Source organism: Anabrus simplex, chromosome 8 (assembly GCF_040414725.1).
Source record: "Anabrus simplex isolate iqAnaSimp1 chromosome 8, ASM4041472v1, whole genome shotgun sequence".
NCBI lineage: Eukaryota > Metazoa > Arthropoda > Insecta > Orthoptera > Tettigoniidae > Anabrus > Anabrus simplex.
In genome coordinates, this window is record NC_090272.1 from 32,094,580 (window position 1) to 32,110,359 (window position 15,780).

The 15,780-nt window shown below is 38.9% G+C and overlaps 1 protein-coding gene across 1 annotated transcript in view; it reads right to left on the reverse strand.

Annotated features, from left to right (window-relative positions):
• Window positions 1–6,249: 6,249 nt before the first annotated feature.
• eff (ubiquitin-conjugating enzyme E2 eff) overlaps window positions 6,250–15,780 on the reverse strand; it is a 68,427-nt gene continuing 58,896 nt past the window's right edge. The window contains exons 5-6 of the mRNA XM_067153088.2: window positions 8,287–8,392; window positions 6,250–8,203 (exon numbers count right to left, since the gene is read on the reverse strand). Of these exons, the coding sequence (XP_067009189.1) occupies window positions 8,064–8,203; window positions 8,287–8,392 (246 nt within the window). The 3' untranslated portion in view covers window positions 6,250–8,063. The remainder of the gene's footprint in view (window positions 8,204–8,286; window positions 8,393–15,780) is intronic.

Here is a 15,780-nt window from a genome sequence, read left to right on the forward strand (position 1 = left end):
TTTAAGATACTGACATTCTATTTTCGGCACATAAGTTTCCATATGACGTTATTTCACGCAGTAATTGCTGATATATTATCAAGCTTAAGCTCGTCGTTGCTGGGACGCTGCATAGGAGAATCGGTCTCGATAGTCTCGAGGGAGAGCACTGCCCATCACTAAGGCAAACCTAGACTGGAGTACGTCGACCAGATCGGGGGTCTGGGCTACTCCACATACCTGGAGCTGAAGAGGCTGGCCAAGGACAGGCAGAAGTGGAGATGAGAACAAACCGCTGCAAACCAACCTTAGGATTGCCCTAGAAAAGATGACGTGCTGTTACACTCGGCAAGATTTGTTTCTAAATGTCATATACTAAAAGTGAACACGCAAGTAAAAGCTGGAGCAACACTTTATACGCACCAAAATAGGTATCTCTCAGCGAAAGATAGAAATCTTTACTCCATTAGCAATACTCAGGAAAATACGAGGGCTGTTTCTTATTAGTATGAACACCAGTAAACGAAACCAGGGTTTTTCGCACGTCACGGTGGTACCCAACTAATCTCACAGTACACGGACTCGTCCATCCAATGCTCCGCGCATGTGCTGCGAAGAACGCAGTCATCTCCGAGACCGGTCCAACGGTTAGTATCCAAGATGTTCTCGAAACAGGAACAACGCAGCTGGATAAAAATTGAATGTGCCTGCGGCCGTACAACACGAGTGTCATGAATATTTTCGTTGAGACATGCAGGGATTCGGCGTTGCCTTACAGAACTATGACACGGTCGGTGAAAATATTCAATAACGTAAACGCCTCGGCCGGGTCGTCCTCGTTGGGAACGTTTCGTGAGTGTTTCATATCCTGAAAGAACGCCTCGGCATGAGAAAAATTGCATCGCTGCGGATTCCGCACCAATTGACGGAACTGCAGAATGGTTATGATAGGGTGCTGTGCTAACCAACTTAGCGCTATGACTGCGATGGGGAGGTTTTGCTACGCCGTATCGTCAACAATGAACTGAGTCCTTACGGGTCCCCACCCCATACTTCAGCCTCTGTGAACCGAGGATGAAGGAAACGCTTCCGAACTTCTGCAGGCGACAGATCGCTCCGCCCATAGAACAGGCGCTGCTACAGGGACAACACGGCTTCCGCATAGAACAGACCGCTCCACCAGAGAACACGCGCTGCTACATGGGAGAGACAGCTTCCGCAAAGGCGGCAACGAGTTCTACACCATGCTGGGGACTGTATAAGTTTCACACAAGTATCTTCTTTCTACTGGTTGCCACATATTTTTTTGCTAGTTGCTTTACGTCGCACCGACACAGATAGCTCTTATGGCGACGAGCCACATAATAAAACAGCCCTCGTAACTTGTACCATCTTGAGGTCCGACGACATAGTGTCAATTGAGGACATTGAGTTTTATCAGAATTTTCCATTTAAAATTCATAGACAGTAACACTTCAGACCAACTGTACTCATGAGGAAGATTAGACTGTCCTCTGGTAATAGAATTTTCAATTGGAATAGGCAAGATCTGTTTATTTTACATCACAAGTCACATTGTTTACCTATGTGCTACTCCACAGCAAATTGATATTGTTTGCGTACAACTGTTGGTACTCTTATCTTTCTCTGTTGATATGGTGTTTGAAGTTTTCTCTTAGTCCTTGATTATTCACTTAAGGTGAGTGAAGACATTCTGATCTGTATTGAACATAGAATTTGTCCTCAAATTAGGACATCAGGCTTCGAATCAGTATTTTCAAAGACTTTTCTTATTTGATTCAGTCTTTATTTTTACAATTTTATTTTGTTTACAGAGATGTCACCGAGGAATGCACTATCTGCAGATGAAATTCTGGATCCGATTGAAAATGGCAATGTGAACATTTTGGAACATTCCTCTCCTGACATTGTACTGTATGAAGTTTATTTTGAAAACTGGAAAGTGGCTCAACAGGAGGACGATGTGGACGTAGTTCCATCTGAAATTACTGAATGTGAGTTGGAAGGGAATATTATCAAGCCGTCTGTTTCTTTCAAAGATGATTTATGCCTTCACATATGGAGAAGAGACTACCAGATTCAAATTCCAGAAATCGAGGACGATATTCATCCTTCAGTAGAGGATGTTCGTAATAGGAAAGAGTGGTCTGCCACTAATTATTTCCTACAATATGCGACTGAAGACATTTGTGAAACAATGACCTTGAACACTAACTTGCGATCTGTCCATACTGGAAAGTCTGAATGTAACCAAGGATGAAGTTACAAAATTTACTGACGCTGGCATTCTTATAGCTAGTTTAAATTACCCACAACTTAGAATGTACTGGCATCACAATCAGGACTAGTGCTCGACTTTTGTGTTTATAGGGGAAAGGAACATCATCTGCAAATTCCAGACAATGGGGATGTAGGCATTGGCTAATCATCTGTCATTCACTTCTGTGAGACAGTACCACTGGCATCCTATATGTACACAGGTCTTTCACATCTTGCAAACCGTTTGAGTTCTTGCTCCAAAAATCTTACCTATGTAACTCATACCATTCAAATCAATCAATTTCCTCTAATAGCAGAGAAAGAACTCTCGAAACAGTCCCACCGGTCATCTGAACAATTTGTCCATAATGGTAAAATTTATTTAATAAAATCATACGATAAGGGAACTATACCCGTGTCCTCTTGTCAAGATTCATCATCAGTTGGCAAGTGTGGGAGCAAGTACGATAGAAATACGCCGGCCAAATATGATCAAATTCTACGAGTTCATGGGAGGAATGGAATTGAATCACCGCACGATTGTGTATTATCGCACAAACAGGTGGACTCCACACAATTCTCCATCTCTTGTATTAACGCCTGGTTCCAGTATCGACAAGACAGCAAAATAAGGGGAATTGCCTGAAAGAACATAATGCAGTTCTTGAACATTCGCATTCTTCTTGCTGAAGAACTAATCACAAGAAAGGAGGGCACAAATGAAGCGAGTAGTGAAGATGACTATGAGCCACCTAGGAAAGTTCAACTTCCATGTGAGGCAACAAAAAAGGGGGCGGTAACACAGAATGTTGCCCTTGTGAAGGATGGCATGGGAAGAGCAGAACGCGTTGCATCAAGTGTGTTCCTGTGTCTCAACAAAGGCCAAAACTGCTTTGTTCTGTTCCATTCTTAAGTAGTATGTGATTTGGATTTCTGTGTTGTTAGCAGAACGCATTTTTCCAAGTGTATTCCTGTGTCTCAACAAAGGTCAAAATGGCTTTGTTCTGTTCCATTAATATTAAGTAATAAATATCATTTAAGACCCGATGTCATCAACCCAGGACACTATATTTAAATCACTTACTGCTGAACAATGTGAACTTTAGTACTGACACTGTATGTGTCACCACATAATAGGAAAACCTATATTCACAGAATAGTGAAAACCTATATTTGAGAATTAGACAAAAATATATATTTCAAAAAAATTTCTGGGCCTCAAGAGGATAAGGAACATTATGACCCAGTTGGAAGAGTTGTGACCACCTCCACAAAGATGAGCAGCTACATTTTTACATACATTACATTCTGCAGGGCATAAAGTCTTGCCTTTCTAGCCTAACCTAACCAATACTACTGAAGGAGGGCTTGATGGACGAACTGCTTATGAATTCCGTGTTTACACACACTAAAATAGGTGAAAACGTGAAACAGGCAATTCTATTTCAGTTTGTATCTTCTTTGCTGTTCAAACTAATGGTCTGTACAAGTTTGTCACTTTCATCTGCAGCCGGCGAGTTAAGCTCTTCAACACGACCCGCACAGAACATTAATAGGGGAGTGCTCCCAACAAACATAGGAATAACCGAAGAAGGAAGAGTAGAATGTGTATTTAAGGATTAATGATAGGGTTTATACAGTTAAAATTAGTAGTAAATATTTAATTTAACCTCTATAGGGTTTCCTGTAACAAGGTGACATGACTGGGTCAATTTCAAGTAACAAATATAACTTCTTTCTTTAGAGACAAGGCAAACACTACCGGAAATTCTGGGATACTGAGAGACGCAACTAGTGGAGAAACATCATATGGGTTCTGTAAATGTGCCTATTTATTGAACATTTTACAATAATTGTGACTTTCTTTCGGTTTCTCTCATTTTCCTAGTACATCACAGTTTCAACTGCTTCCAGATTTTATCCGACAGCAATCGAACTGAAGATCATATTCCTGGACCATTCCATTCTTCATATTCCTAGCAGTCCAAGTCTATGCAGCTATGGGACTCTTGGGTGCATGACATCAGAACGGGCCTAAGCATCAAAGGTACAAATGTAACGCGAAGATCTGCTTACTTGCCAAGGACTTCACTAAAGAACGAACATGTCTGGTATGAGCAATGATTGACAAATCTGTGCTACCATTACATCTATGGTGGTTGCATATACAGCGACTATAATCTTTTGTAGTTATTTTTTGACTGGAGACTTGTACTCTCCAACATTCAGACCATCCATTAGAATATTCACACGCTCACCTGTAATTCACTTTGTATATTTTCACTGTGATCAACCTTAGACCTTCAAGTTCAATATATCAGGCCCATGGAAAGAGAGGTTTATTCCTAAATAGATTGAAGTTCTTATGCTTATATCATAGTCAATGGTTTGGAGGTATCACAATAAGAAACCACATTTTGCCAGTTATATTTAAAAACCGATTCCATACCATTCATGATTACATGATGCATTCAGGATACACTATTTGAAAGTTTATTAACGGGAAAAGTACAGAATTATAGATTTCTTTTTGGATATATGAATGGGATTGAGGACCAAAATAAGCATCAGTTAATATTACTATCTTTACCAAAGAAGATGCATGATACATTTTAGAAACCTGACAAGGACTACACATCCTTGGGACAGAAACTGGTTTACAATTAACAACAGAAACCAATTCAAAGGTGAGAAGCCAGGGGGATCTAAAGACGGTTTGTCACACTACACCATAATTATGACAATGTTTTAACGTTCTTCTAGAGCAGAGTACTGACAATGGCATGACCATTTATGCACAAATCACAGAATTAAATTAGTAAGAGTCCATGCCAGATTAGGAACAAAAACAGCCATAAGAAGCACTACAATACATAAGAAATTATCTGCAATAGCAGCAGTTCACATGATTATAATTATTCTATCATAAAACCTACATCAATCTGAATGAACACGGTTTCCCCTGCTAAAATGCTACTAGTGACATTTCTTCCGGCATATAGAAGGTTTTCTTTGGTTGCAACTGGTCCTGCATTTGTATATTTCAGTATCAGAATAAAAAACCTGCAGCTCTAATAATGAAAACCCTACAAGAATGCAGCATGCTTTTCTTCCAGCCTGTACCCCAACCCTTAATATTTTTCCAAGAGCACATTTTCCCATCCTTTTTCCATATTATAAATATCATTCACAAACAGAAGAGCATGAGGTTCAAGTAAATAAAAGACCAAATATATATATATGCATTAAAAGATGAAGACTTGCAATATTTAGAAAAAAGCTTATTTGAGCATATCAATTAATGATGGATTGGGCACTTCCTCAAACTGCTGTAATCATGTCTAACTACAAATTGGATGGTATCAGCTTGCATTTGCTTCATTTGAATTATGTTGATTTATGGATGTTCTGGAATAAGTTGGATCATTTCAGATAAAAGGTTAGGGTATACATATGACATCTACAAGGTGTCAATCCCATGAACACAGGATTCAGGACAGGCATAATTTAATTTTCAAATTCATCAGCAAGTGGACAGGATAATAAGAGAGCAACATGCAACTTCACCAAAAAAATATTTATAACTTGCACAAAGTGACTAAATTCATGGGAAAATACCTTCAGCATTTTGTTGTGGAAAAACCACTTTTATTGAGAGATAATCAATCCTACCTGCTTCTTCAGTCAGCACTGCACTAGAAGAACAAAACACAACAACCACTGTCTTGGTCCTTGGTATTTCATTCAGGTTTATTATTAGAGTTTTGCACTGTACAAATCCAAGCTTGCTTGCTCTGCTGAGACCTCAAAATAAGGGATAAAAATACATTTATTTTGACGTGTATTCACATGGTTTGCACACAAAGTACTCTTCTATTCACTGTTTCGTTCAACCAGTTACGAACAAAATTAATTAAAAATAAATGAAAACACCATTTTGAAATACAGAGTTCAGCGTCGCCAAATACTATCGTCAATAAATTAAAGCAGTTTTTTATATTCACAGACAAGTCTTTAATCAATTTTTAATTGACTCATAGTTTACCGAAAGTTACAAAAGAGTAATTCTCGTCTCTCGTAACTTGAGGTAAACAAAATAACATAACATTCAATAGTTAGAAATAAAGAATATTTAAAAAAATTCAAAAATCTCTAATCCACCATAAAGCTTTATGCATTGCTGATGTGAGCAATTTACAACAATCCACGACATGGTAACAACTTCCTTAAATACTGCAACGTAGCATAGCGTTCCAATCCATCTAGCCATCCTTCACTTCCCAGTCCGTTTAACAATGGATACTTCTTAATCAGGATTCAAGTTCTTATACCAAAACAAATTAATAAAAAGTAACTAAATTTTATTTTTTTAAAGATGCATACCCTTTTTTCATACGAGGTACAAACAAGAATTTTGTAATATAACAGTAGTGTTTTCCTTCTTAAATTAATGCCCCAATCCTGTCAAAGGAAAAGTGGATTTACATTTAGCATCAAATTACACAGTATTTACAGTTCAGGTTTGGGTTTCATCTTTTTTATCAACATGAACTCAAGAAACTGAACAATGGTCCATTCAACTACACCCAAACAGATTCAGGTAGTAAAAGTGGTGTTTTCCATTGTATTGACAGTACCCCAAAGTGCATAATTCTTGAGAAAGTGATTCAACAATGGGGACAAGTTGACTGTCACGTATCATTAACATAGTAGTATATACACAAAGGATGCCTCAACACAAGATTCCATATTATGAATGTCCTTTGCACTGCATAATTATTCACTGCAAACCTCATGTTGTACAAGACAGAAAGACACAGACTAAAATGAAGTACCTCCTCCAGCATCAGTGATCTAAGGCTTTTTTTTCCACAGGTGGTAGGGTGAGTTTGTTTCAAAGAGAATTCACTAGAAGTCATAATAATAAGCATGATCAACTCCCAATGCTTCTGATAAATAATTTAAATGTGTATTATTTCAGTGTTTATTAACAAGTTTCACAAATAGTACGATTACACATGTTCCACTTCAAAATGGAAAAAACTGGAGAAAATGTACAATGAGAGAAAAAAACGATAAAGGGTCCGAACTTTGACCAGAGTCCCATCAAAGCTTGGTGCCTTTTCTTTTGTCTTCTCTTTTTAAATTATTTTCTTTATTATCTGAAGTAAGCGAATGAACCACCATTGATAAAAAGTTCATTCTAAGAACGACTCGTAGCGGAAGTGAGAAGTAAGGAGCGGGTGGGAAGAGGGAATCCAATGGAAGGATGAGATGACGGCGGGCAGTGAGAAAGCAAGGAAGGGGGCAGGAAGGAGCGTGTGATTGATTTACTCTCTAACTAGAAGTGTCCAACTCTTGTAGCAGACATGTTTTTGTTCAGGACATTATTTTGCCCAGCGGCGTGGCTGTGGCACAAGTATAAAGGAGGCGAGGAACTTCCTATGACCGGGCAAGTAAAAGCATAAACCCAAACCCTTCCGACTCGTCACATCATGCTCACTTTAAAACGTTAACACCTAGACTGACACCACCGAAAACTCATTTTCTTAAAAACCACCAAGTATACGTGCAAATAATTCAAAAGGGGAGCGACAACAATCGAATCAATGTTTCTTTTCCTTTTTCCCCCCCCTAAGTATAAAAAAGAAAGAAACGAGGTGGATCATTAGCAAGAACAACCAGGTCAGGAAGTCCCTTTCTTTGAGTTTTCTTTTTTGTTGTTTTCCTTTTAGTTCTATTGTTTATAGAAAATGTTTACGGACAGCTGATTTTGGGTGAGCCGGGCCGCTGACGGGATGGCATCACATGGCATACTTGCGCGTCCACTCCCTCGCAAGTTCATTGTATTTTTCCCTATCCGTCTTGTATATCCTAGCTATTTCTGGCACTAACGGGTCGTCTGGATTTGGATCACACAACAGAGAGCAGATGGACAAAAGAACTGAAAAAAGAAACAAGCGTTATTCGATTCTTTCAATGAAGCACAACTCATGAGCAGTCAATGGACAACTAGAACATACATACCTTTAGAAATAGTAAGCGCTGGAGACCATTGTGATCTCAAAATATCCAAACAAATGCTACCATTACTATTAATGTTTGGATGATAAATTCTGGTTGTAAATGCAACCTGTAAGAAAAAACAGAAAAAGAAATATTACTACTGAAGGAGTTTTTAATGCCGATAGACTACTCAACAAACAAAAATTATATGAAAGGAACCTGTGCCACAAATTTCAATCCAATGAATGCAGAGAAACAATGCGCTACATAAATCCTAAGTGATAAGGCAAACTGTGTCAATCTCATTTAGTCATAGTATTTGCCTCTGAACTATTCTGTAAAACCTTTTAAACATTTCCAGTAACAATAGTTTTAAACATCTTAACATATAGTCCCATCCAATTTAACCAGACATATTACAGTGGAACCTCGATTCTCCGTTTTGGGGGGAACCACGAGGAAAAAAGTACAATACGGTGAAACGGAAAATCCAGGAATGAAATAAAACCATAAACAATTTGGCTAAACATTATAATTATACACATTTAATAATTATGATCTCACGAACATTCCTAAAACGAACCAAAAACTACAGCCATACTGGGTCTTCGCCTACCAAGCGACCGCTGATCAGCCCGAAGAGTGCAGATTGCGAGGTGATGCATGGGGTGAGGAACCCTCTCGGCCATTATTTCTGGCTTTCTAGACCACAGTCGCCATCTCACAGTAAGATAGCTTCTCAATTAACAATAATCACGTAGGCTGAGTGGACCTAAAACCAGCCCTCATACTCAGGCAAAAGTAACTGACATGGTTGGGAATCGAACCCCGGGCCTTTGGATGAGAGGAAGGCAAGCTAGACCACGCAGCCGGCTTCAAACATTAATTACATCAATGAATATTTAATTTTCACGACCGCATTGTAATCAAAACAGACTTTCAACATATTAGGTCGTGTTACGTACATGTAGTACGTGTTGAAGAGATGTTAAGTACAGAACAAAAATGGCCAGCCGGACACCAGTGGGACCCGAACCCACAAACTCCCGATTTTGCGTCGGTTGCTCTACCAACTCTTCAACACGTACTACATGTACGTAACACGACCTAATACGTTGAAAGACTGTTTCGATTACAATGCGGTCGTGAAAATTAAATATTCATTGACACGCCCCACAACGGGCGACAAACGCACTCTACAGTGTGCTAGCAGCAGTGCCAGACCTGTACTTCAGATCCTTTCAAACAGAACAAAGATGGCCTAGGCCACCATAGCTCAATTGGTAGAGCAACCGACGCGAAATCAGGAGGTTGTGGGTTCGGATCCCACTGGTGTCCGGCTGGCCATTTTTGTTCTGTACTTAACATCTCTTCAACACCTAATACGTTGAAAGTCTGTTTCGATTAATTACATCAGTTAAAATTCTCAATACTTTACATTCAGTTTTACCAGGGAAACTTCCTTCATGTCAGCAACTTTTGATTAGCCAAGCCCATCGAAAAATCGAATAAATAATGCCAAACTGAATAACAATCGATCACGGGTAGTTTTTAGTTCCCTAATCTAATAAAATAAAGCACATTAGAAAAGCGCCCAACATAACGAAATCTCTTCCTCTTATCTTCCATTGTAATTTGGTCACCGGTATACTGTTTGTGATAAGTTTCTGGAAATCTTTTATCACTAAGTTAGGCCTATATTGACTTTAAAAGGCTATGTTGAACTCGAAGATATGGTTTCGGATGCATCGATTCTCAAAAATTCTCCAATGCATTATACTGTATATTCAATTCTGCCTGTCACTAATCACAAGCAGATTGGAAAGAGAGGGAAAATCATCAAAACTCCAGAAATTTTGTTGCACAAGCCAGTGGGAAATGATACAAACGTTTTAAATGTTACGCTGCACAAATGAAACTGCTGTTTTTATAAGGACATTTTAACATAAAAACGTAAACGTTTAAGTCCCTGTATTATATTAGGCCCAAAACCAAAGTAGCTCAATATACATAAAGTGCAACATCTCTTCTGGGATCGAGAACAGGATTGTATCCGATTATATAAAAATACTAGATTCATGTTAGGAAGGAGCATTTAGATTCCTGCCTGAAAGCGCAGTGACTGCTGTAGGCAGTGCCGAAAACTTGTTCGACAATACAATAGAAAAAAGCAAAAAAGTAACTTCTAACCCTGGACATAATGTAGAGGTTTTAGAAGTACGAATATTTGACGAAACTCGTTCGTCTTCATTCGTCCATCTTCAAGTAGAGCCGTCAAAATGTGATCTGTCTCCTTCCAGTTGTTGTGGCCACATTCTGCTTTATGCGTTACGAGGATTCCCTACCAGCTGAATGTGATGCTAAGCTGATCCCTTATGCAAGTTCACCGCCGATAACTTTCCCAGAACACTATTTGCTCAAGACCGTAACAGGCCACATGGCCCAGTGCTTGGAAGGATGATGATGATGATGATGATGACATAACCTCTCCTGCCCAAAGGCCAACCTCACCTTCCCAAGATGAAAAAGCCTGTTCCCAGCCCTGTTGACAGAGTCACGGCGGTATAACCGTTACATGGAGGAAATGCTGTGATTTCAGCTAGTCCATTAGCTGAGGTGGCAGCCCCACCAATGGTCTTACTTCCTTCAGGCTAGCAACCCGTCGGAAGGACATTTGATTGCTTTCAAGTCTTGCAAAAAGTAAAATGCAAGACCGTAACGGGTCACATGGCCCAATACTTGGAAGGAAGATGATGATGATGATGATCGCAACATCTAACATGAAGATCGAAAGGTATCTCATAGCCATCCTTTCGTGACATACTTTTTCTTGACAAACGTTTCATCGAGGATTTAGCATTGATAGGACTGAAATTTCTGGACGGTTGATCTGGGAAATCGTTTCTTCAAGGAATGATTAACGCGGGATTTTTGCTATTTAATTAAGATGTTTTCAGGACCACATAATTTGAACTAATAAACCAGGAAAACAGTTTCCATGAACAGATTATTGAGGTTCCACTGTATAGCTGTAACATACTCCCACAGGTACAAAACTTACTACTTTTACGGTTTTTGGAGACGCGGAAATGCCAGAATTTAGTCCCGGAGGAGTATCTTTACATGCCAGTAAATCTACAGACACGAGGCTGATGTATTTGAGCACCTTCAAATACTACCGGACTGAGCAAGGATCAAACCTGCCAAGTTGGGGACAAAAGGCCACCACCTCAACGATTTAAGCCACAAGCCCGGCGAGGATATCTTTCTCTGATGGGAAGTTCATAAAGAGTAACTATTGTAAGTAGACACCTCCAGTACAATTATCATGATTGCTGTCCCCCCGAGTTTTTTAGCATCCCAGTATAGCTAAAGTTCCGAGGTTAGCATCAAGCACAAAAAATCAGTTATAACACACAATATTTTCACTGGAGAGAATGAGCTACAATTAGATAGTAATTTCCATCCCATTCGCAGAGGAAGAAGGGAATTGCTAGAAGGATGGATTCTTAACATGAAAAAGTAGTAGTTGCTGACAAAGAATCAGTTCATATGTCATGCATCTTCAGTTAACATTATGTCAAACTGTTGAGATATCATGTATATACATATCTGGAGATATATTTAAAAAAAACAAAGGAAACAAGAATGACCATCAAATATATGCAATAGCTCCCTCTGTGGATCAGTGGTAGAGTGATGGCCTCCAGATCCCAAAATACAATATTGGGCTCAAACCCAGCAGAGGGAGTTAGATTTTCGAAGAATAGAAAAAAGTGCATTCAACACTCCATATTAAACGTCAGCACGTAAAAGATCTCTGATGAGTGAGGCTCAGGTGTTTAGGTAAAGTCATATTTTTTCATTGTCTATTTTCTTGCCTCATTGGATTTTGGTGCAAATCAGGTGATTACCATCACAATTAAATGATTTTTTTTGTCATATAAATGCATATTTTGGCTACTTTTTTGTCATAAGGTCATATTTTGAGATATTTTCGTAGAAACTTCACATTTCGGCGGTTTGAGGACAACTGTAGCTATGCAAAATCATCTTCAACTTACTGAATGCGAACTAGTTTCACAAAACCGCTTCTCGGTGTGACATCTGCAGTTAATGACAGTTGAATACACTTTGTATAGAATGAAGGTCATAGACTTCACTGCACCTTTTACCCCAACCACTACACTCTGAAACCTGGTCTCCCACGTACATATAGAAATAATCCTGGAAAAACCATCCCAGCAGTGAGCTAATTACTACTGGAAATAACTCACTCGTCTTTGTTCATATGTTGAAAACTAAACCTCTTTCATATACACAAGCGTCAGTTTACAGCGAATTGTACCGCAGCGCACATTTCAGTATGCCGAAGAAAAAGTCCTCTATTAGTATCAAGTTACAAACCTACAGACGGTTAGGTTCAATTTTGCAAGTTGCGTGAAATGATAGTGGTGGCTGAAAAACATTTTAATGTGCAACAACATTGTAACACGCCAAAAAAAAAACAGCAGCAATGTAAAAAGAGAGGCAGCAACTGATATTCGATAAGGCTGTAATATCTTTAGCGATGGACAGGTGTTCGAATGTTTCAAAGGAACTTTGTGAGATGATGGTGTTTGCAAACATTCCTCTATCAAGGTGAACAATCCACATTTCAAGATTTTCCTGGAGAAATACACAAAGAAATTTGTTCCTACAGAATCAACACTGCAAAAAAACTATTGTGTTGGTACGAAGATACTCTAAATTGAATACGACACAGTGTAGCAGACAACAGATTTGGATATCTACTGATGAGATGACGAACACTGCAGGTAGATATATAGGAAATGTAACTATCGAGGTTTTAGAGAGAGCAAATCATTCAACGATTGCAATTTTTTTGACAATTTTTTTTAAAGATGTACTTAAACACGAAAATCTTTTCTCTGTAGAGGGTGAAAGCTACTGAAGGCCTCAAGATGTTTTATCCAAGAATGACTCACCTCACTTGCCTTGCACTTTCTACGCAGGGTGGCAGAAGAAATTCGTGAAAATTTTCCTGAAGTCGTTAAATTAATATCTAAGGTCAACATTTTTGAATAATATTAATAATAATGTTATTTGTTTTACGTCCCACTAACTACTCTTTTACGGTTTTCAGAGACGCCGAGGTGCTGGAATTTCCGCAGGAATTCTTTTACGTGCCAGTAAATCTACCGACACGAGGCTGACGTATTTGAACACCTTCAAATACCATCGGACTGAGCCAGGATCGAACCTGCCAAGCTGGGGTCAGAAGGCCAGCGCCTTAACCGTCTGAGCCACTTAGCCCGGCCCCAACAACATTTTTTTTTTTTGAAAGTACCACTGCGGGTTGCTATTTTCAAGGAGTTAGCTCCTTTGACACCACTCACAGCCAGTTCTTACTAGGTGGGAGACGCGGCTTAATGCTGCTGTGTTTTATTGCGGAAACTACTCCACTGTCAAAAACATTGTTAACGTCTTCAACAAAGATGATGACTCTTCTTTCAAGATTGCGCAGGAATTGTTTTCCAACAGTTTGTCGGAAAGCCTGGCATATATTAAGTCTAACTTTGGAATTATATCGAGTGCAATTTACTTGTTTAGAAGCTGCTAGCATAGAAATTCATGCATGTATTGAAATTGTGAGAAGTGTTGAACTTTCAGTATAACAATCACATGGAATAGTTGGCGATAGTGTAAAACGGAAACTTCAAAATGGGCTTAAACAAAATGACTGTTTTCTCTGTGTGTGCAAGATAAATGATGTCCTTAGAGGAGAAGGTACCAGTATACTTCAAGACGAGTGCGTACTCGACAGCAGTGATTTAACATTATTTAAATATGCACCAACAAAGTCTTATGACATAGAAAGGAACCTCTCTTGTTACAAGAATGTGTTAAATGTTAATCAGAGGTCTTTCGCGCCTGATGCTTTGAAGATTACTCTTGTCATACGCTTCGATTCCATCCGCATAAAAGAATGAAGAAGACATGCGAGTTTGCACTATAGGCCCTGCTGACCTACCATGATGTACTGAAAGACATCTAGTAAATTCATTTCGTGGTGCTCAATTTAACCTTTAATGCATTTTAATGATGTTAATGAAATTGAGCTTAAATGTTCCAAAATAATCATTTTCAAGAGATTAAATTCTAGTTTTCCTGTATTTCAAACCACCAATGCAGAGTGCAAACATGTTCTGACTTTTAAAATGTGTGATCTGATAATCTTAGCGAACTTACTAGTTAACAAATACATATCAACGGAACTGCCATTTCGATTCAAGACTTTAAAATTGGATTTTTTAAGATTTAAATTAATTTTCGGGCCATATTTTGTAATTTTTATGCCACATTTAGTCACTTTTGAGGTCATATTTGCTTGCTTATTTGGGCTATGCTTAGGTCTTAGAAACATCCAAGCTCTACTGATACATTTGGTGTTCAGCCAGCAAAATTAATTGAACTCAGCCACAGACACACAAGGCAGATTCGGTTTATCTGCCATCTAGAAATCTAGTGTAGTGGTCCGCAAAGTGGCGGGCATGGAGAGTAATCTAGGAGGGCATGTCTAAGATACAATGTTCATGCAACAATACAAACGCCATCTCCTTTTTTGAATAATTATTACTATCCTCACATTCTCGGTACAGCAAATCAGCCAAGAGGTTCTTTCAATCCCATTTTTAAAAATTTATGTTAACACATTGCAGACCGGGTGCACTTCACCCCATGCACAGCCCTGTTCTCTGCCACTTTCTAACTACCTCTAAGCTGGAGTGCATGCATTCAAATAAACTGTCAGAACTTCACTATCTTTTGAAGGACTACTGCGTATTTTTCTAGTGGCCTTCCTGAATAGATTTTGAAATGCAGGGTTTTTCTTGAAATCTATTTCGGCTCATAGTTTTCGGAAATATGGGTTTTTTTATTAGGGGATCGGTTGGCCAGTAATCTTCCAGACATGATTTCTTCACCTGCCCTATCAATATACACAGAGCAATATTTTTTTAATTTCCCTGATAGTGACATTAGTCCACTTTATTTTAGGGGATACGTTATGAGAATGTGAATTCTGCTCATAGTATAAGTTTGTCTTTTCAGCTACATACTGAAAATATTCCTCACCAATCATAAGTCCTGCTACTTGTCCTATGTTTCCAGATTCATTAGACCATACCTTTATACCAGCAGCACCTTCAAAATCCTATAGCCTAGGTTCACTGTTGCCCATAACCCAGTTGTCAGAAAACACTACATTCTTTACAATATTTAGAATGTTTACACCCGCAACACAATTATCAGACTCGTTCTGCGCTACGAGTGTTTCACACCTTGAAGATAAGACTATATCCTCGTCATCACTTGAAACATTTCCGTCAGAAGATATTTCATCATCGAACTCTAAATATTCAGCATCACTTTGATATTCGGAGCCTGTATCAGCACATAATTCGCGAATAATTTCATCTTTGTCTAAACACGTGCGATCCCTGGGCGCTGCCA